Source organism: Grampus griseus (assembly GCF_964374135.1).
Source record: "Grampus griseus genome assembly, chromosome: 6".
Lineage (NCBI taxonomy): Eukaryota > Metazoa > Chordata > Mammalia > Artiodactyla > Delphinidae > Grampus > Grampus griseus.
Genome location: NC_139000.1, coordinates 7,978,156 through 7,998,874, shown reverse-complemented (window position 1 = coordinate 7,998,874; position 20,719 = coordinate 7,978,156). Strand labels below are relative to the sequence as shown.

General features: G+C 47.8%; 1 protein-coding gene across 1 annotated transcript in view; it reads left to right on the top strand.

The window, feature by feature from the left end:
* The window catches only part of STXBP1 (syntaxin binding protein 1), a gene marked incomplete at its 5' end in the record, with an annotated part of 73,700 nt that overhangs the window by 39,036 nt on the left and 13,945 nt on the right, over positions 1 to 20,719 (top strand). Inside the window, 13 exons of the mRNA XM_082656279.1 lie at positions 3,208 to 3,284; positions 4,243 to 4,321; positions 5,453 to 5,556; positions 7,244 to 7,392; positions 9,131 to 9,215; positions 10,229 to 10,359; positions 11,829 to 11,936; positions 13,031 to 13,091; positions 14,433 to 14,498; positions 15,132 to 15,212; positions 17,374 to 17,512; positions 18,465 to 18,574; positions 19,601 to 19,702. Of these exons, the coding sequence (XP_082512405.1) occupies positions 3,208 to 3,284; positions 4,243 to 4,321; positions 5,453 to 5,556; positions 7,244 to 7,392; positions 9,131 to 9,215; positions 10,229 to 10,359; positions 11,829 to 11,936; positions 13,031 to 13,091; positions 14,433 to 14,498; positions 15,132 to 15,212; positions 17,374 to 17,512; positions 18,465 to 18,574; positions 19,601 to 19,702 (1,292 nt within the window). The remainder of the gene's footprint in view (positions 1 to 3,207; positions 3,285 to 4,242; positions 4,322 to 5,452; positions 5,557 to 7,243; positions 7,393 to 9,130; positions 9,216 to 10,228; positions 10,360 to 11,828; positions 11,937 to 13,030; positions 13,092 to 14,432; positions 14,499 to 15,131; positions 15,213 to 17,373; positions 17,513 to 18,464; positions 18,575 to 19,600; positions 19,703 to 20,719) is intronic.

Below are 20,719 nucleotides of genomic sequence, written 5' to 3'. Positions count from 1 at the left end.
GGCAGAAGCATCAGGGAAGAGATATGGGAACATATGTATATGTATAACTGATTCATTTTGTTATGAAGCAGAAACTAACGCACCATTGTAAAGCAATTATACTCCAATAAAGATGTTAAAAAAAAAAAGATGTGGCACATATATACAATGGAATATTACTCAGCCATAAAAAGAAACAAAATTGTGTTATTTGTGGTGAGGTGAATGGATCAAGAGTCTGTCATAAAGAGTGAAGTAAGTCAGAAAGAGAAAAACAAATTCCGTATGCTAACAAATATATACGTAATCTAGGAAATAAAAGTCATGAAGAACCTAGGGGTAAGAGGGGAATAAAAACACAGACCTACTAGAGCATGGACTTGAGAATATGGGCAGAGGGAGGTGGTAGGCTCTGATGAGGTGAGTGAGTGACATGGACATACCTACACTACCAAGCTTAAAGTGGAGAGCTAATGGGAAGCAGCTGCACAGCACAGGGAAATCAGCTAGGTGGTGTGTGACCGTCTAGAGGTGTGGGATAGGGAGTGTGGTAGGGAGGGAGACGCAAGAGGGAAGAGATATGGGACCTGATGTATATGTATAACTGATTCACCTTGTTGTAAAGCAGAAACTAACACATCCTTTTAAAGCAATTATACTCCAATAAAGATGTAAAAAATAATAAACAAAATAAAATATGATAATGCCAAGTGACAGGATATAGAAAAATGGGAACTCCGACCTGACACATGTCAGTTGGTACAGCTACTTTGAAAAACACTCGGCAGAGTCTAGGAGAGTTGAGGCATGCAGATCCTATGAGCCAGCACATCTGCAGTTAGATGTGTGTCCTAGAAAACCCAGGTGTGTGCGCCCGGGATGCTCACAGAGCATCACTCATAGTAGCCCCAAAGTGGGAGCACCCAAAATGTCCACCGGGAGTAGAATGGTAAAATAAGTTATGGAATAGTCACACAGCAGAGTACTGCTGATACATAGCAAAGAAGAGGAACGAACTCTGACTACTGGCTCATTCCAAAATGCAAACGAATCTGATAAACAATGTTGAGCAAAAGAAGCAAGGTACATCCTTAACAATGTGCGTTAATTTACATAATGTTCAAAAACAGGCAGAGCTAAGCTCTACTGCTTTGAAATGCAGGGACAAGTGAGTCTTAACCACAAAGAGAAGTGATCACCATTCGTGTCACCACGGTGGTTCTCTTTGGGGGGAAGGGAGGAAATTGTGATGAGGGAGGGTGAAGGAGGGCAGTGCTGATGGGTTCTGTGGCCTGACTGGGGTGGTGCTTGTGCAGCATTTGCTTTGTAATTATTTGTATATTTATGTTTAATTCATTCTTTGGAATGTGCTTTAGAATTTCACGGTAATCGGTTTCTGAAATGTTAAATCACCTGCTCAAGGTCACTGGCCAGTGTCACACCTGAGACTAGGACACAGACCTCCTGGCTGCTGTCCCCAGCTCTCCTTCACATTTGTGTGCAGCTCAAATCTTACTTAGGAGCCCCTTTCAGGGGAGATCATATATTTTAATCTGTGAAACAGCACTGATGGAAAAGCAGTCTATTTTGAGGTATTATTTCAAACAAGGAAGTTAACCTTTGTTTTTCCTCCTAAAAAACTTTGGGTGGAACATACCTGTTGCAGTGCAGCTCCCAGTTTTTCCCCCTGGAGAGAACTTTTATATGGTATGTGGCCCACAGACTACTGCTGGTCTTTGTCAAAATTACTGCCATACCACAATTACGGGAGGAAGAGCAAGGAGGGTTGAGGTTTTCGTTAAGCTAGATGAATGTAATTTAAAGGTTGGTGATTTCATCATTTTTTAAAACACATTTCCGCCAAAAAAAATTTTTTTAAGATAAAAAAGAAATAAAATAAAAGCATATTTCCAAATCTAGTTTATCTATCACCAAAAACATAGTCCTGTAAATAGGAGTACGTAATTTTTGGTGTGACTTTACGTCATTCAGTGATCCAAGACCCGACTTGCCCCTGTTTCGAGCTTACAAAGTTATTTTCCTCACTGAATTTTTAAAACTTTTTTTTTTCCTCTATCAAGGCAAAAAATGCCAATATAGGTAAAAAGCCAAATGTAGCTAATGAGCTTCTAACAAAGAAGCAGCACCGTCCTGCCCTCCTTCTTCCTCCCCCATCCCCTGGGATCCATCACCCCAGAGGCAGCCACTCTGCTCTTTCTTCTGGTTATCTTTTTGATATTTCTAAATAAGTGCTTACAGGAGTATCGCTTGATTCATCATGTTAGACATTATCTGTTGACTTTCTGTGGTAGATGAGGGTTCAGCTCTCTCCTCCTGCCCACAGACTCTTCCCTATCCCAGAAGTTTTTTTTAAATGTCCTTACTTGGCAAAATTTAAAAGTCAGCAAGCCTGTGTTAACCACCCCCAAATATTTGTGGGGGGGAAGTATTATTGGCCTATGAAATTCAAAAATCTACAACCCCTGATAAAGTAGATGGTTGAGAGATTTTGGTATTAGTTTGAACATTGTTTGGGGTGAAAAGTCTTTGTAAATGTTACAAGGGATACTTCTAAAGGGATGCTTTTATTTGCTTACATCACCTGCGTAGGAAGAATGGCACTGTACGATTTCCTGCTCGCTCTGTACCAGAGGACAGTGTAGCTTTATCAGGTGACTAGTGAGATAATGACTTAGGTCTTCTTTCCCCAGCAGATGAAGTAGCTGACATACTGTAAAAGAAACCAGCAAACCAAACACCCGTGGTTTGCTTTAACAAAATTTGATGTTTAGTCTTTGAACTATTGAAAGGAACAGTATTATACAGAAGGTATGTTTGGAATGTCTTCATTTGATATACAAAGGAAAATGATAAAACGATCTAACTGTTGAAAAACAAGCCAACATGGAAATTCTAAAGGAATTGGGATTATCTAGGACAGATGAGAAAAAACTGAAGGAAGAGGCAAAAGACTAGATCAAGGAATTTACTTAAACTGAAATGGAAAATAGGAAGTATTTAGTGTGATAAGGTTTCAGGTTTTCTACCACCTGAGCCTCGTGAGACAGAGGAACGTGGTAACTCTGGGGAAGGGGCGTTGAGTCTTTCCTCCCCCCACTGTAGATTTTTATTGCACCAGTCTGAAGGTGGCCTCTCTCTATGGCTTCTAGTTTTATGATCACCAGTTCTGTTTTCTTATTTACCATGGGCCGCTGTTTTGTTGTCTAGTTGTGGAAGACATCAACAAGCGCCGAGAGCCGCTCCCCAGCCTGGAAGCTGTGTATCTCATCACTCCCTCTGAGAAGGTAAACCCTGCCCGGAAGAGCTTTGGCTGAGGTTACACGTGCTGGCGTGGTGTCTGGGTGGCACCATGTCTGATGGTTCTGGGTTAAGCACGCATTTAACACGCTGCTCTGTTTAAGCATGCAATCCACCAACGGGGAAGGTGGGGTGCGGTGAGGAGTGAAGAGTACATTCCTTAAGCTTTCTGCCAAAAGCCAGGCTGGACCAATCTCGATTTCCCCTCGTGTTAGCTTTCTAGGTAGGAGATCACTTTATCTAGTGATCGGCCTCCAGAACTTGGGTATTTTATGCTTTCAGATTTTTTTTTTTTGGCCTCGCCACGCGGCTTGCAGGATCTTAGTTCCCCCGACCAGGGCTTGAACCTGGGTCCCCTGCAGTGGAAGCTCGGAGTCCTTACCACTGGACCACCAAGGAATTCCCAGATTTATTTCATCAATATCCAGTTAGGGTTCAAATTTACCTGTCTTATCATTTTGGGGGGTTGGTTCAAATCAGTATCCAAGCAAGGCCCACCTTCTTGCTTCTGTCTTAGATGTCTTAATCTATGTAAATTCCCCCCAGTTTTCATGTTTTCTTTTCATTTTTGAAAACTGGCTTATGTATGAGTTTCTGAAGATGCAACTAAGTTGCTAGAACTTCATCGCAATGAATCTCCTGGTAGGTTTCTGACCTCTTTTGTGGGTCTCTTCTTAGGAACCCAAGTTATGGAGGGTCCAAAGAATGGACGCTGTCATTTTGGAATGAGCTAGGGAGGCTTTTGTTCATCTAAACTCTGAAACAATCCTAATCTTAAATCCTCAGAACTCAGTTATGGCCGAACATAAGTTAGAATTATACATCAGAAATCCCTTGCTATTTTGTGCATGTAGCTTGAAGCCAGCATGGATTTGACTCCGTTCAGATGTAGGTTCCATTTGCTTCTAGAATTGGATTCAGTTCCCTTTTTTCCCCTTTCCACAGTCTGTCCACTCTCTCATCAGTGACTTTAAGGACCCACCAACTGCCAAGTACCGGGCTGCGCACGTCTTCTTCACTGACTGTGAGTACAGCTGTCAGCTGCCGCCCTGGCCTTCCTGCACAGCCAGACTTACCCCAACCAAGCCAGGCCAACAGGGAAGAAATGGGTTGTTCCCACTTTTGTCCTGATCTTTTTTTTCTCTTCAGAAGACAAATTGCATAAGAGATAAAAATAAATGCCCACAAATACAAACCTACTATGTCATGCAGTCCCTTCCTGATTAAAAAAATAGCTCCTCTTCTAAGGTCTAGCATGTTCAATGCTGAGAAGAATTTTCCGATGCCAGCCTTGGTGTTTCATTGTATAGACTTCCAGATATCACTATAAACGTCAGTGTGTTTCCATCTACCTTTCAACTACAGAGACACTCTGATCTGGTGGTATTTGTATCAGGTAGAAGTGTATCATTGTCCTAGAATCTGTTTTCTTGCTTTGTGGAGGTTTTGTGCATGGAACCTAGTGCAGAGTGCACAATAATAACAGTTCACCCTGTGTTCTCTCTGGGGAAAACCCCACAAAACTCACCACTGAGCAGTTGGGGGAAGGTTCTTGCAAAGAATAATTTTATACTCTTTGAAGACGGGTGGCAAAGAAAGCAGGTAGATGGCATTAGTAATAATAAACCAATGACACATTTCTGGGGACCTGAAACTATTTGTTTGGTCCGGAAGAGTCATGAGAAATCGTGGTCCCCCCCCCCAAGTGGGACTCCTGTGCAGCCGAGTTCCCTAGAGGCCCTGGGGAAATGTTTGCATCGCATTTCCCAACGATTTTATTTTTCTTTACTTATTTTATTTTTCATAAGTATCTCAGATGTGTGGTGGTTGTTTATGTTATAGGCCTTTTCCTGATCCCTTTTTGATCTCTCTTGGTTCTTTTTCTTCTTCTTCTTAATGTCAGAAAATAGTTTTTATTAGCTCTCAATATCTCAGTCTTTATTGCCATTTGTTTCTTTGTTATACGTTGAGGGCCTTGTAGGTGGTTTTGTATTCCTTTTATACCCTAGAGGTAGTAGGTTGTCGGGTAGGATGAACCTTCTGTTTACCTTTTTTAAATCCTACTAAAATAAAGAATTCCCTGGACACGTGCGAATGTTGAAATGAACCAGCAAATGGGCAGGAAAACAACCTACTGTCCTTGTCATTCTGGCAGCGTGTCCAGACGCCCTGTTTAACGAGCTGGTAAAATCCCGAGCAGCCAAAGTCATCAGAACTCTGACGGAAATCAACATTGCGTTTCTCCCATATGAATCCCAGGTGAGGCTGCGTGGGGGAGGGCCTAGAAAACCCACATCCTGGCTCTTCTCGCAGGAACTCTGGCCACGTGCGAGAGGGTGGGGCAGGGGTGCAATAAAGAGAGTGGGGGAGGGGATTGCCGAATGGCGCGTTGTGAGCGGACGTTTATGTAATGGCAACAGTAGTCCTTAGGGGTCTGCCCAAGATGCCCTCGTGTTAGTCTCCAGTTATTTCTGACTTTCTGCAGCCATCCTGCCCTTCTTAGTGTTCATTTCATCCTCACTCACATTGTTCACTCCTATTGGCTGACTCCTTGACTAAGCAAAAAGTAGCCAATCCAGAAAGAGCTTGGGAGGAGGGGAGGGGCAGGGATCAGACAACACCCGTTTGCTGCAAAGGAGACTGTTTTTAATGTAGAGATAACTCAGCTTGTCATGTGCGGAAGGAACAGATGGTAGCCTTCGTCATGAGCTGTTAACGCTTCAAGTGCCAAAACCTCTCCTCTTGGAAAAAAACAAAGTCGTTAAACCAGTAAAGGTGAAGCTGATCATGAGAGAACATACAAAATTTATACCTTAGTATTTTAAAATTTGTTAAAATGCCTCCTCCTTGCAAAGAAACAAAAAATAACACAACTTCTGTGCATTTTGTAGAGGTGAGAGATGATTGTGGCATTTTGGGTCTTTATAGATCAGCTTCTAGATGCCAGAGAGTGACCGATTCTTGGGTAAGAAGAGATGGAAAAAATAGAGTGTGAATATTTTAAAAAGACAGTCTCTTTGCCCTCTCACTTGGCCTAAAGCTTAATCTCAGCTTGAGGGCAGGAATTCTTTTCCTGTATGTGAGCCCTGTCACCACCTGGATTGAACAAAATCCAACTTTACCATATTCAACCATACTATATTTCTCATATATTTTTGAAACGTAATAACCTTTTTTTAAAACCTCAGGTTTTCCAGATCAGGGTAGTTTACCTCATAGAGATTCTGAGTGAATACTGATAGCTGGTAGCCTCACAGTTTAAGAGGGAAGTTTAGTCTTCTAGGACCCTCCAAAAAAAAAAAAAGAAGAAAAAAAAATGCTTAGAACATACTATGAGGATAGCAAATTATTAAATCCATACAGAGCTCCTTTATTTGCTACAGTCACAGCACAATTTCTAGCCTGTCCCTTATTTATTCAAACTTATAATGAATGGCCCGTGTGGTGTGCCAGGACCTCCTCCCCTGCTCTCCTCCTGGGCTCCTCACTGGTCATCAGACACAGGCACACGCCTGCCTCAGGGCCTTGGCACCAGCCGGGCCCTCAGGGAGCCGCCTGCTGGGGAGAAACCCTGCACCTCCTTCAAGCCCTGGCTCAAGCAGCCCCTCCTCAAGGAGGCCTCGTGTCCTCCCTGTCCATCCTGTGGGCTTCTCTCCCTGCTTCTTATGTTCTCATACATGTACCCATTTCTCAAATACCATAAAATTTACTTTTCATTATGTTTGTTGTCTGCCTCTTCCTGCAAGATTGCACGCTCCTCGAGGGCAGTAATGGTTTGGTCACTAACAGTCCCAAGTGAGACACCCAAGCCGTGTTTGTAGAAGAAATGAAAACCTGAGACACCCAGCCTCACTACCAGCTTGCAAAAAACTCTGACGGTTCACCATTCTGGATGAATATGACAGTCCACTGTTCTGGAAATATATGTATTTCTTCCCCGTCTCAGGTGTATTCCTTGGACTCTGCTGACTCTTTCCAAAGCTTCTACAGTCCCCACAAGGCTCAGATGAAGAATCCGATCCTGGAGCGCCTGGCGGAGCAGATCGCAACTCTGTGCGCCACCCTGAAGGAGTACCCGGCCGTGCGGTATCGGGGGTAAGGCTGCGCCCCAGTCTGCCCTCGGTGGCCCCCCCGCGTGTCCCCGAGCAGGGAGCTTCCTCTGGCCTTGCCATTCGTCTGGCAGTTGTCTCCAGAGGGTCAAGATTTGAGCGTCTCCATTTATAATTATTTTCCAGTGTTTCTGCTCTTTTCTAAATTTTATTGTGGAATATACCAATACATACAGAAAAGGGCATGAAATACATATATTCAGTTAGTGAATAACTAAATGTGAACCCCCTGTAACTACAATCCAGGTTTCCTACAATTTTTCATCTCTTCCTAACCTTAAAAATCAAATACCCACCTTGCCAAAGATGTTTCAGAGTAAGATAAAATACAAGGAGAATAATTCTCCAAAGGACACATTTCTCAGATTTGATAAGGTCATTCACTTATCACTTACCTGCTGTGTGCTAAGTGCTAGGCAGGCGGACTTAACCTGAAGACACAGCCCCTGCCCTTAGAAACCCCTGATCTGGGAGGGCAGGTAGGATGAGCACACCTACCATGTAGGCCTGTGAGACCAGTGCCTTAGGACAGTGCAGGCCGTAGGCTTGGGCATCCAGAGCAGGGAGAGGGCCCTTTGAGCTGAGAGGAGCGAGCACAGCTTCAGAGCAGAGGTGGCATCTGAGCTCAGTCCCAGAGGACGGGTTCGGATTTCAGTAGATCAGTGAGGGGCAGGGGGCATTTCGTGTGGACAGTTGGGATGAGCAGAAGCATGACATTGGACAACAAAGGGCAAGTTTGGGGAGGGTTGGTCGTCTAGCGCGGTGTATGTGTGGGCAGTGGGGCCAGGTGAAGCCATCTCTGGAGGCCTTGGATGCCAAGTTCGGGATCATGCCCTTCAGTGGTTATCACTGGGTAGCCTCTGGGGGATTTGCACAGGGAGCGAATGCAGTGGTGTGGGAGTGTCAGGCTGGGAGCATGAGTGGGAGTCACAGTCCCACAGGGAGAAGCCAGAAGGGCGGGGGGCACAGCAGGAGGAATGGAGGGTCTGAGCAGGAGGTGCAAGGATGCTCCTCACCGCATTGTCCGCAGGGATGTGCGCCCATGGGACGACGCCCCCCTCCGTTAGGGTCCTCACCGACAGAAGCCTGGTGGAAGCTAAGAAATGGGGTCTCGGGGTTCACTCGTTGGAGGGATAGGGCTGGGAGCAGAGCTGCTTTTGCGCTGAGCGTGGCCAGGGGGCAGGCAGCAGCCACAGGATAAACATCGCCAGGAGGAGCCCAGGAAGCGCTGCCCAGCTCAGACAAGGCGGGAGGTCCACAGGCTCTCGCTTGTATCTGTCCGGCTCTGCTGGCAGAAACGTCACTTCCAACAAAACAAAACAGGGTCCAAGGGAATTTGAATTAAGGGAAGTGAGAGTCAGGTGGGTCAGGCTCAGACAGCCTGATCATGGGAAAAGGATGGCTCGTTCGGACCCTCTGCCGAAGTGCGGTGGTTCGTCTGGAGCTGCTTGGAAATGTTCCCTCTGTTTCCATTTGGATAGTTTGGTTTTTTTAAAGGGAACTAGAAAATCATTTATGTTCCAGGCACCGAGCTAAGTATTTTATTTGTCCTTTTAAATTATACGTCTAAAGTGAGTATACATACTCTCGTTGTAAAAGAACAGTACGGATGAAGCTTGTGTCTCCCTTGACCCTCCTGCTCTGTCCTGCCTTCCTCCCTGAGGGCAGACAGTGTCATCCATTGGGGCAGGGCCGTTCACCCTCTGTCCCTCCTCCTTTGTCAGGGAATACAAGGACAATGCTTTGCTGGCTCAGCTAATCCAGGACAAGCTCGACGCGTACAAAGCCGATGACCCGACAATGGGGGAGGTAAGCCTTACTTGGCCCACGTGCTTCTCTCACCAAGCGACCACAGTGTCCGTGTGGCAGCCTGGGCACAGCTGGCTTCCTTTGCTCACAGAGTGTGTGTGAGCGCCCTTGTTCCTGCGCAGTGAGCTCCAGCCCTTGGGCAGGCAATACAGATTCTGTTCAGTGTAGCTGAGCTACCAACTTGTTTCTCTTTGTTGGGACTTTCCCAGTGTTAGCACCTACAGCCCTGCCTCCTGGGACCCCCTCAGTGGAACAGTATCAAAACCAGAAGATTGACATTGCTACAATCTCCAGACCTTATTCAGATTTCACTAGTTAGTACACGTGCTCGGGTGTGTGTGTGCACGCGCACGTGCGCAGTTCCGTGCAATTTTATCACATGTGTAGATACATGTTAACCACCACTGCGATCAAGACACAGAACTATCCCATCACTATCTTGATTTAAAAACTGACAGCCCGGGCTTCCCTGGTGGCACACTAGTTGAGAGTCCACCTGCCGATGCAGGGAACACGGGTTCGTGCCCCGGTCCGGGAAGATCCCACATGCCGCAGAGCGGCTGGGCCTGTGAGCCATGGCCGCTGAGCCTGCGCGTCCAGAGCCTGTGCTCCGCAGCGGGAGAGGCCACAACAGTGAGAGGCCCACATACTGCAAAAAAAAAAAAAACACTGACAGCCCCAGGTTCTGGGGACCCCCTCAGGCCCAGGCCGGCTGGATGATGGGTCACCCTCTTTATAGCTGAACATAGGTGGTGCTCCCCTTCGTAAGCTCACTTTAGACCCCAGCCACAGTTTTGGATCTGCATCAAAGGGCCCTCATTATGAAATATACACATTGGATTCTCACATGGTGTGTGCTGGTGTCCTTGTCCAGCAGTAAATGGACTTAGTGCTGTTTGAGTCAGAGTTTACATCCTGCTGCCACTTTTCACAGGAGGGTTAGCTGTGCTAGTCGGAGAAGCGGGAGTTGTATGGGGCGGCTCATGAAACCATTCCCTGTGTCCTTCCTTCAGGGCCCAGACAAGGCACGCTCCCAGCTCCTGATCCTGGACCGCGGTTTCGACCCCAGTTCCCCCGTCCTTCACGAATTGACTTTTCAGGCTATGAGTTACGACCTGCTGCCGATTGAAAATGATGTATACAAGTAAGTACACACACCCGGTGTGACTGCAGCTTTTCAAATGAACCAAACACACCTCTAATTTAAGAAAAAGGATGTCGTTAATCCTAGGAAAATCCGATGCATTGATACAGTCTTGCTAATAAGCCCGCGAGCTTTTCTGTGAGTTCCCAAAGTCCAGCTGCACCACCAGCCAGAAACTCCTCTCCCTTTCAAAGAGAACAAGAACTTTCGATCTTTATTTCACAGCTCATGTCGCCTCAGTTCATAGCTGGCTTGGGTGTGTTAATATGTTGACTTGTGTGTGTCAGAGCATATCTTATTCAGAGTTGAAACTTCTTAACTACAGATCATGAAATATGATGATGATAAAGTATATCAACAGGATTTTCCTACTGAATCTTATTTGCAGTTTGCTTCATCATAAACAACATTTTTCTCGGTAGCAATCGTCAGAAACTCAGTCTCTAAAAACTTATTTTTCTTTCTGTGGGAACAGGCTATATTGTTCTTGTGTCCTTTATTTTATAACATTAACCGTAAAGATAGTTGTTTCAAAATGAAGGTTCTAAAAATATGACTGAATCTCAGCTTTGGTACCTGTAATTCTTGCTTTCCTTTAGATGTTCATGATTTCACATGTGAAAATTTGCTGAGGGCCAGTTGCAGGCAGCTGCAGAATGCTGTTTAGGTCCCACACATTTGAGGATGGTGTCCCAGGCCGTTTCCAACCAGGAACAAGTGTGATCCTCGCCTTTCCCTTTCAAGTACCTCTGAACCCACCTATAACCTGACTTCACACCTGAGCCAGGTGGCTCTGATGGAGCTCATATCAACTGACCCTGGGGGCTTTAAACCAGGACCTCAAGTCAGTTGACTTTGATTAGACCTTTGGGTCTCTTTCTGCCTAAGAAATCATTAGCCTTTTTAGATGCAGCAGACCTGACACAGATAGTGACACATCAGATGGTTGGGGTGCTTGCTTGATGTTCAGACAGATTCGTGTGAACATCTGTCTGTTATTTTTTGTTGTTTGTTTGGTTTTTCTCCTGCTCCTTCCACAAGGAGGTGTTCTACTTTTTTTTTTTTAATTAATTAATTTATTTGTTTTTGGCTGTGTTGGGTCTTTGTTGCTGTGCACGGGCTTTCTCTAGTTGCAGTGAGCGGGGGCTACTCTTTGTTGCGGTGCGCAGGCTTCTCACTGCAGTGGCTTCTCTTGTTGTGGAGCACAGGCTCCAGGGGTGCGGATTTCAGTAGTTGTGGCTCGCGAGCTCAGTAGTTGTGGCATGCGGGCTCTAGAGCGCAGGCTCAGTAGTTGTGGCTCGCGAGCTTAGTTGCTCCACGGCATGTGGGATCTTCCAGGACCAGGGCTCGAACCCACGTCCCCTGCACTGGCAGGCGGATTCTTAATCCACTGCGCCACCAGGGAAGCCCCATCTGCCTGTTTTGAACCAGGGGGATTGGATGTATTTTGTGGGACGTCTCCTCTCCAGGTATGAGACGAGTGGCATTGGAGAAGCGAGGGTGAAGGAAGTGCTCCTGGACGAGGATGATGACCTCTGGATAGCGCTACGCCACAAACACATCGCGGAGGTGTCCCAGTAAGAGCCCACCCTGTGCCCTTCCCCTAGCCTCGGCCAGCCCTGCCCCAGGCTCCAGGGCTCACCCCACCGACACGGGCAATCACAGTTGTCGGTTGCCGGTGTGCGTTCTCTGGGCAACTTGACCAGAGCTCACCAGTGCATGAATTCGTTGCTTCTGCTAAGTCGCCAACGTGCTAACCAGTGATGATGAACCCCTTCTGATATCTGAGCTCAGGCTACACCGACTTCATGAAGTTAGAAAATCCATTCTGTGTTAGGGTTGCTTTTAGGATTTTTAGAAAGCATTTGTAGCTCTCTCAGTAAGATGCTTTATAAACACTAAACACTTGAAGCCAGTTTGTTCTGTTGGAGGATCCGGGCTCCACTACATACAGTTCAGTTTTCGTTTATATAGCTGGTGTGTCCCCTTCCTCCCTGTTGTCATACCTAAAATTTCTGAGCAAGCCTTGATGTATTTACTGATACATGTGCTAAACCAGTACCTTGCTCTGAAAGTGTTTCAGAATGTTTCTAACACTGGGAAGTTTTTAATAAGACCTTTAAACTGTAGATAACAAGCCTGCTTTTGCAGAAAGACACATTCTGCTACGCTGAGTTGGTGCTATCCGGCAGGAAATTCACAAGGAAGAGTGAGAAACTGTTACAGCCTGGGATAGTTCTGTTGTTTAGAAAAGTAGTTTCCAAACTTTTTGGATCACTCAACTTTAGAAAAATGTTAATTCACATTGCCAGTATATAATTTATTCATGCATTAAATATATGCTTTATTGTACTAATATGCATATTTTATAGCGTATACAAAAAACATAAATTTGAAAAGGATGAAGTAAAATTATATAAATAGATGTCCTAACATTTTCTTTTCTGCTCTCAAATTGTCTTGCACACTCCACTATGGAGACCCCTGGTTTAGAGTATTAGGAAAATGATGTATCTGTCTCTCCTCTTAGAAAATCACTTTAGATGTATGCGTTACGGGCAAGAAAAGCCGCCACATATTCCTAAAGGAGGAATCTTGCATGACTCCTATAGCATCATATAGAGACACTTGGTGCCGCGTTGAAGCTTAGCTGCCTCCTTCTGTCTTCCAGGGAAGTCACCCGTTCTCTGAAGGATTTTTCTTCCAGCAAGAGAATGAATACTGGAGAGAAGGTAAACCCGTACTCAGGCTCCAGTGCTCCAGAGAAAGCAGAAATCCCTGCTTTCTCTCTAGGGCTGGGGAAGATGCCTCCTCAGCACGGGACTAGTGAGTTGGGGGCTGAGAGAGGTCATGGTCCTCTTTTCGTCTGTACCATTTTGTCTTATTTTTGTATTCAAAATTGAGATCTGAACCCCCCGCCTTTTGATATTTATAGAGCTTCTTCTCCTTGTTACTCTGAAGATTAGTGTTTACCGTTCTGGGTCATGATTCACTTTAAGCCAGAAGAACTTGCTAAAACCTTTTTTAGCTTGTGGTAGCATTAGAATTTATATCCGAGTTCACCTGGGCCTCTCCTCCTCCTGACTGTTTATCAGAGGTGTTTTACTCCTCTTAGGAGAAATGCCGCTCTGACTGTGTTGCTCCCTGGCTTAGGATCATTCAGCGATTTCCTGATTCCAGTAGAATCAAGCCCCACCGTGGACACGCCTTACAGCGCCCAGGTCATTGGGCCCCACAGACTCTCATCTCTGCCTCCCTCCTCCTTGCCCCCATCGCCTTGCTCAAGCCATGCCTGTGCTCCTTGCCTCGGCCCTGCCTTATGAGGTCCCTTTCCTTTGGCTCAGGCATCGTTTTCTCTGAGCCAAGACTAGGGAGGTGTCTCTGCTCTGCACCCACATTCATGATTCCCTCCAAGAGTGCTAATCCACTCACTTAGAATGGCTCCTCTGCTCAGTGTTAGCTCCATGAAGGCAGAAATCCTTTTTTTGTCCTTGTATCTCCAGCACCTAAAAGTGCCTGGTATGTAGTAGTCATTCAATACATTTCTTTTAGGTACGTGAATGGGATTAGGTGGGTCACCCAATGAGAAAGTCAGCAGAGCCCTTCCACCTGTCAGGGTGCAGATTCCAGCCTTCTCTTCCCTTCTCCCTTCTTCCTACCTGTCTACACAACTACGTCCTTTCTGCGGAGATGAAATGTGAATTGATTCCATGATTGCTTGAGCTGAGTATGCAGAAAAGCAGCATGCAGACGAAAAACTGTTCTTTCCTGGCAAGAATTATGCTCTCAGTAACTTTCTAGTCCAATAAATAAAACATAATTGCTAGATTTCAGAGGTCAGTTCCCCACCTATAACACAGTCACGGTATTTGGATCAATAATTTTTTGAGCCAGAGAGGTGGTAATCTAAACACACGTGATCTTGTGTTTAACAGATGCATTTGGGGGGGTTACAGAGTGAGCACTCGGGAGTCCGGCGCTGGCTGCTGTCCTGTCCTGCGCCCACCCCCCCTTGCCCACCCTCTTAGCTCGGGGCCATTGGAGTGAGACCGTGTGCTTCCCTCTTCCCATAGACCACCATGCGGGACCTGTCCCAGATGCTGAAGAAAATGCCCCAGTACCAGAAAGAGCTCAGCAAGGTATGACGATCCAAAATGATCCATTCGCATCGTGAGTATAAGCAGCTGCAAAAAGGCTCCTCTACCCTTGCTGATGCATAGAAATCCACAGGTTTTTAGTCATCTTCAGTTTTTATTAGAAAACAATGAAAGGTTGGCATAGACAGGTCATTTCCCATGATTTTCTTTTCTCCTCTTCATCTTTTTCTCTCTGTATCCTTCCAATTCCTCACCCCGTGGGCCTGAGAGGGAGAGCTCGGAGGAAGTCACAATGATCTGGGAGTCGCACATCGCTTCCGCCTTAGAAGCGAGTCACTAAATCCACACGAAGGCGCGGGGGATTGAGCGCCACCTGCTGGAGGGAGGAGTATGAAAGGATTTGTGGGTGCCTGTGAAACCATCACCCCACCCCACCCCCATAAAGGATTTCTCCTTCCTCTTGACTCTCGTAGAAGGTGGTCTGTCCCTCTTCCCAACACACACAATTCTCTACCCAGCAGCGTCTGTGAACTGCTTGAACGCATATTTCATTACCTTTATGAGGCTGGAGACGCCTTGGTGCCTAGCACTGTGTCAGTACCTAGCAGGTGGTTAGTAGATGCTGCGCAAATCAGCGAGTGATCCCTTGACCACACGCTCTCTGCTTTGTCCTAGTATTCGACCCACCTGCACCTTGCTGAGGACTGCATGAAGCATTACCAAGGCACCGTGGACAAACTCTGCCGGGTGGAACAGGTAGGGCCTTTTCCTTCTCTTTCCGCCAGGCCCATCTATTTGCTTAACTGAATTTTAACATCTGACCTTGAACACCCTGCAGAATCATAGGAAATAGAAATGGGAAAGCCTGCTAGATCGTGTTGTCTCGACTCTCTGGAGCCAGTGCAGTTCCACACTCAATGGTAGGGACTAGATTGGTCTGGAATGCCATGCCGTTTGGATTTTGCATGTCTGACTTACCAAGGCTCCCTGGAATGGCAGAAGAGAGAGGTACACAGCGCTGAGCCCTACATTGACAGGGCTGGCTGAAGGCTGTATCCTGAATGTCTTTCCCTTCTGCCGTAGCCACACCAGCTTGGAGACCTAGAGGCTGAAAGTGGGTAGGGCAGCCGAAGGTCAGAAATTCTCCCACAGCCTCCCTGATCACAGTTGGGATCGGAGTTCTGTCCCTGTCACTGGTTTGTTTGACGTGCTTGTTTCTCTCTGCTTTCTTTTCCTCGTCTGCAAAGGGACATAACAAAGCTGCCACATTTTCCAGGAGTGTCGTGTCGAGTCACTAATCCTGGCACCACATTCCTCACACATGATAACATTTCTCAACCGGGGTCAGCTTCTAAGGGAGGGGAGGTCATCCCACGACGCCGAAGCCTCAGCCAAAGGTCCCTCTTCACAGAAAAAAGAACTCGAGTTCTCAGTGTGAGGCCAAGATTTAAATCTCCTGGTTTGATGTGACAGGCTCAGCTAGGTTTGTAAGACCAGCCCTGATTCATGGACTCTCTCCTACGGGGAAGTAGCCCTGCTGAAATTCATCAATTTCATGGGTGATGTTTGCAAACACAAGGTGTCCTCTCCAAAAGAACTTGACTCTCCAGAAGATAGGTTATCCCTAGAGCGAACGGTACAAATGCAGTTGGGATTCATCCTTGGAAGTTTACATTTTTCCAGAAGTGCCCAGTGGTATTCATTGAACTAGTCACATTAAATTTTTTTAAATTTATTTATTTATTATTTGTTTTAACATCTTTAATGGAGCATAACTGCTTTACACTGGTGTTAGTTTCTGCTTTATAACAAAGTGAATCAGCCATACATATACATATATCTCCATATCTTCTCCCTCCCACCCTCCCTTTCCCACCCCTCTAGGTGGTCACAGAGCACCGAGCTGATCTCCCTGTGCTATGTAGTCACATTAAATCTGACTTTGAGACAGTGTTAGAGCCAGGTCCTGCTGAGCAGATGTCTGTTGAGGCTGCGCTGAGCTGGGAAAGGGCCTTGGAGAGGGGCCCCACCTTCCTCTGGCCCAGGCTGGGCAGAGGCCCGAGCTTGAGATCATGCTCCTTACGGACTCCTGGGATCATTAGAGAAAAAAGGCAACCTTCCGGCAGCCTCTGTAAGAGCTGCAGAGAAAGTTGCAGCTGCTGGTCTCAGAACGAGACCAGATCGTTCTTGGTTTGCTGACACTGATGTGCTGCTTTCTTGGGCCTGTTGAGAATGGATCCGCCTCTTGCCTGAGTTGCGAGGGCGGGGCCATAGACCGTGCTTACTTCACTCTTTATCTTCAGTCCCACTGTTAGCACCCCCTCCCCCTTCATCTCCTTCAGTGGGATTTGCAGGGAGCCCATGTTTTTTCCTCCTCTCCCTGAAAGTGGTTGGAAGATTAAAAACAGAGGTCAAAATCCTAGAGTAGTTAAAACTCAGCGGGCACAGCCTTCCGTGCCACGGGGAGTGGAGCAGAAAGAGTCCAGCCAGGCGGAGGCACCTTATAATATTAAGCTTTTCACATGTGGGAAGTGCATCCCCTTAAGCCCCGATCCCTCTATAGGGCTTTGTCCCTCTTGAGGACCTACCAGGATTGAGGCTTTCCCTGAGGAATTGGCACACGTACACTGGAACTCACCTGGAGGGAACAGCCTGCCTTGAAACAAGATGGCAAATCAGCGTGGTTTCTGGTTTTGGAAAGCGAAGCCTGGGGCTTTCCTCAGTTCTCACCGATGCCGTAGACACCAGTGCTGATTACCCCCGTTCTGATTAATTAATTGAGAGATAAGCACCTGCTGAAGACCTTCCCCCAACCAAACTAAACATCCCAGACGTTTATGGATAACCAGTTTTATAATAGTTACCATTTGTCCAGACTGTTGCCAGAAATGGGGTCAACGCGGTGTGTTTTCTGCAGGACCTGGCGATGGGCACGGATGCTGAAGGGGAGAAGATCAAGGACCCCATGAGAGCCATCGTCCCCATTCTGCTGGACGCGAATGTCAGCACTTACGACAAAATCCGCATCATCCTTCTCTACATCTTTTTGAAGAATGGTAGGAACGGTGGGATATAGAGGAGGGCGATAGGCCCTTTCTTGGGGAAAATGAGGCAGCTGGGAGAGAGAGAACAAAGTGGAAAACAGTGTAAAAGACAAGGAAAAGGGAAGGAAAGGGGTGTTTAATAAGATCTGAGGGGCTCTTTACATCTGGGGAAATGTCATGTAGGCAGATGAGTTGCAACTAGAGGCTGAGTATCCCCCAGTGATTCTGGAGTTAGTCCAAGGGACAGCATAATTCGAAGAGGACAGGGTGGGGACAGCTGGGAGAGTCTATTAGCTTTATGGCCAGCTTATTAGAGCATTTCTGCTAGATACTTTTTTTTTTTTTTTTTTTGCGGTACGCGGGCCTCTCACTGTTGTGGCCTCTCCCGTTGCGGAGCACAGGCTCCGGACGCTCAGGCTCAGCGGCCATGGCTCACGGGCCCAGCCGCTCCGCGGCATGTGGGATCTTCCCGGACCGGGGCACGAACCCGTGTCCCCTGCATCGGCAGGCGGACTCTCAACCACTGCGCCACCAGGGAAGCCCTCTGCTAGATACTTTTAACTTGCCCCACATTTGTAATCTGTGCCTTTAAATAACTGATTTTAACCCACATCTGCTGCCTATAAGTGTCCATAGGTGTCCATTGTGCCAAAGATGGACACAGAGGCTCTCCTGTCCAAGCTGACTGTGATGTGGGCCAGGGGTGGTGGTGACGGCTGAGAAGCAGGAGACGGATGGAAATATAGACCATGAAGGGCAGCTGCTGATGGTCATAGCCTGTAGGCTAGAGTGGAATTTGAGTCCTGATCTTGTCTTGTCTTAGAGTAACCTTGATGCCATGAGCGGATTGGTTCCCACTAATCCTGAAGAGGAAAACGGGCACTGTCCCCCCAGGCACTTAGCTCTGCTCCTCAGTGTGTGATGTCCAGGGGCTGGTGTGGCGATCGGGCTTTTGTTCTCGCAGGCATCACCGAGGAAAACCTGAACAAGCTGATCCAGCACGCCCAGATCCCCCCGGAGGACAGTGAGATCATCACCAACATGGCCCACCTCGGGGTGCCCATCGTCACGGACGTGAGCACCCGCCTCGGGGGGAGGCAGAGGGGAGACGGCAGCTCTCATGTCTTCTCCCCTGACTGACTTAAGGCAGCTTACAGTACACACACTCAACACTGAGAAAGAGAAAACATAAAGTCAGAGGGATGCAGGTGTAGAGGTATAAATAAAATCAAGGCGTAGCACCAGGAGCCCAGGCGGGCACATCAAGGAGGCACACACAGCCACAACGCTGAGCTGTGTCTGTGAACCCGCCCCAAATGGGAGTCATGCCAGCCCTGTCCCACGAGTCTTGAGTCAGCCTGGCTCTGCCGTAGGACACTTAGCATCTTCTGTGAGGTTGCGAACACAACGCTTAGTGCCACGCCGCCTGGCCACCTTTGGGTCTGCTTCTCTGACAATGACTCAGGACCCAGTGGGGTCAGGTGTGGGGGGCCCGACCAGCAATGAGCTCTGGAAGAGGCCTGGCGGGGGGCTCCAGGACTCTTCAGAGCCCCCCGCCAGGAACCTTGCTTGTAGGCACCCCACTTCCTGCAGGGAGTCAGCTCACGCCTCCGTGCTGGTAAAGCAGGGCTGTAGGTGTGCTCCTTGTGGGATCTTAGAGTCAAAAGCTTTGTTCCGGAGCCACCAGACCAGAGGCCTGTGACTGGGGGCCATCTGGCGTTTTCAGGCCCTTGTTCACAAAGGGACCAAATGAGAACAGAGATGATTCATCCAGTGCATCCCGTGCTGTTGAAGCAAAATCAAAGCCACACCAAAGCAGTATTTTCTCCTATAACTGACAACAAACTAACTCCCTGCATTTGTAAGAAATGGCACTTATCCGTTTGACCCACGTTTGCCATTTTTCCTGGCTTTGAAGAACCAAGTTTGCTCCAGGTTCTTGGGCTGGAGCCCACGGGGCATCGTCCGGGCTTTTGCAGGAAAAGCTCCCTACTTCTTAGTCTTTGCCAGGACTGACTCCCAGAAGGGAGCCCAGGGGCCAGCGAGGCCTCGCAGGCCCAGGCGCTGACTCGGAGCCTCGGCTCATGTGTTCGCTTTCAGTCCACGCTGCGTCGCAGGAGCAAACCGGAGCGGAAGGAGCGCATCAGCGAGCAGACCTACCAGCTCTCACGATGGACCCCGATCATCAAAGACATCATGGAGGTCAGCGTGGGCCGAGACGAGGGCACAGGGCAGCTGGGCCCGGGGCTTCAGCCTCCCCTGCCCTTGGGTGGGGGTGACACCCGGGGATTGGCACCCAGGCCTTGGAGGGTTCGTGCAGAGCAGCCCCAGGAGACTGTCAGATGTGGATCCTCAGATCCACACTATTGAGCCCCACAGTAGAGACCCCTCAATGGTACTGCAGCCGAAGGAACCAAACCCGTCACAGCACCTGAAGGTCCTGTGAGTAAGGAGTGCCACGCTAAGGGTGCAGCAGGGGGGGAGGGCCTCTGGAAAGAGATCCCAGCCCGTCCTCCTCTCCCGCTGCTTCCCTCCCTCAGCCCTCACATCAGCCAGAGACCCTGCCAGTCGTGTTTCTGTGCAGCCCTATCCCTTGCCTGGAGTTCTCACTCTCCTTTCCACCTCCTGAATCCTGCCTTCCTGCGAAGTCCCATACACTGGCCCACCCGTCTGACCACCCAGCACCACAGAGGCCTCCCTGGACTCCCACAGCATGTGTCAGGGATGCTCTTTACATGTGTGTGCTGCTCTCTGTGTTGGCTCATCGTTTTAGACCTTGGTCCTGTGCCCTCACCTGACGTGTCCTCTGGCACCGAGCCTTGCGCACAGTAGGTGTTTCGTATCTGTGAAAGTCAGGTAGCCCAGCGGTGTCCCTTCCTCCCCTTCTTGTAGCTCGAGGTCGAGGAAACCCTGTGTAGAACCCTGACGCACCCTGGGAGCTTTGGGGTGGGAATTGGAGATGGTCTTTCCAGTTCCTGCCCTTGACAGGAGGACAGGACTGGGGTCCAGAGAATGAAAGGTCTTGGCCAGGATCCTTTTGCTAATTCATAGCAGTCCATGTGTTCCCACTGAATCGTACGTTAAAATAAATATATTTTAAGTATATATAGTGAGTCAGCTTTCTATTTTTAAAACCCACAAACCAAAAAGATGGGTGAACATGAGACATCTTGAAACAAATTATGTTTCTTTGCTTGGCAGAGCGGATCAACTGCTCTG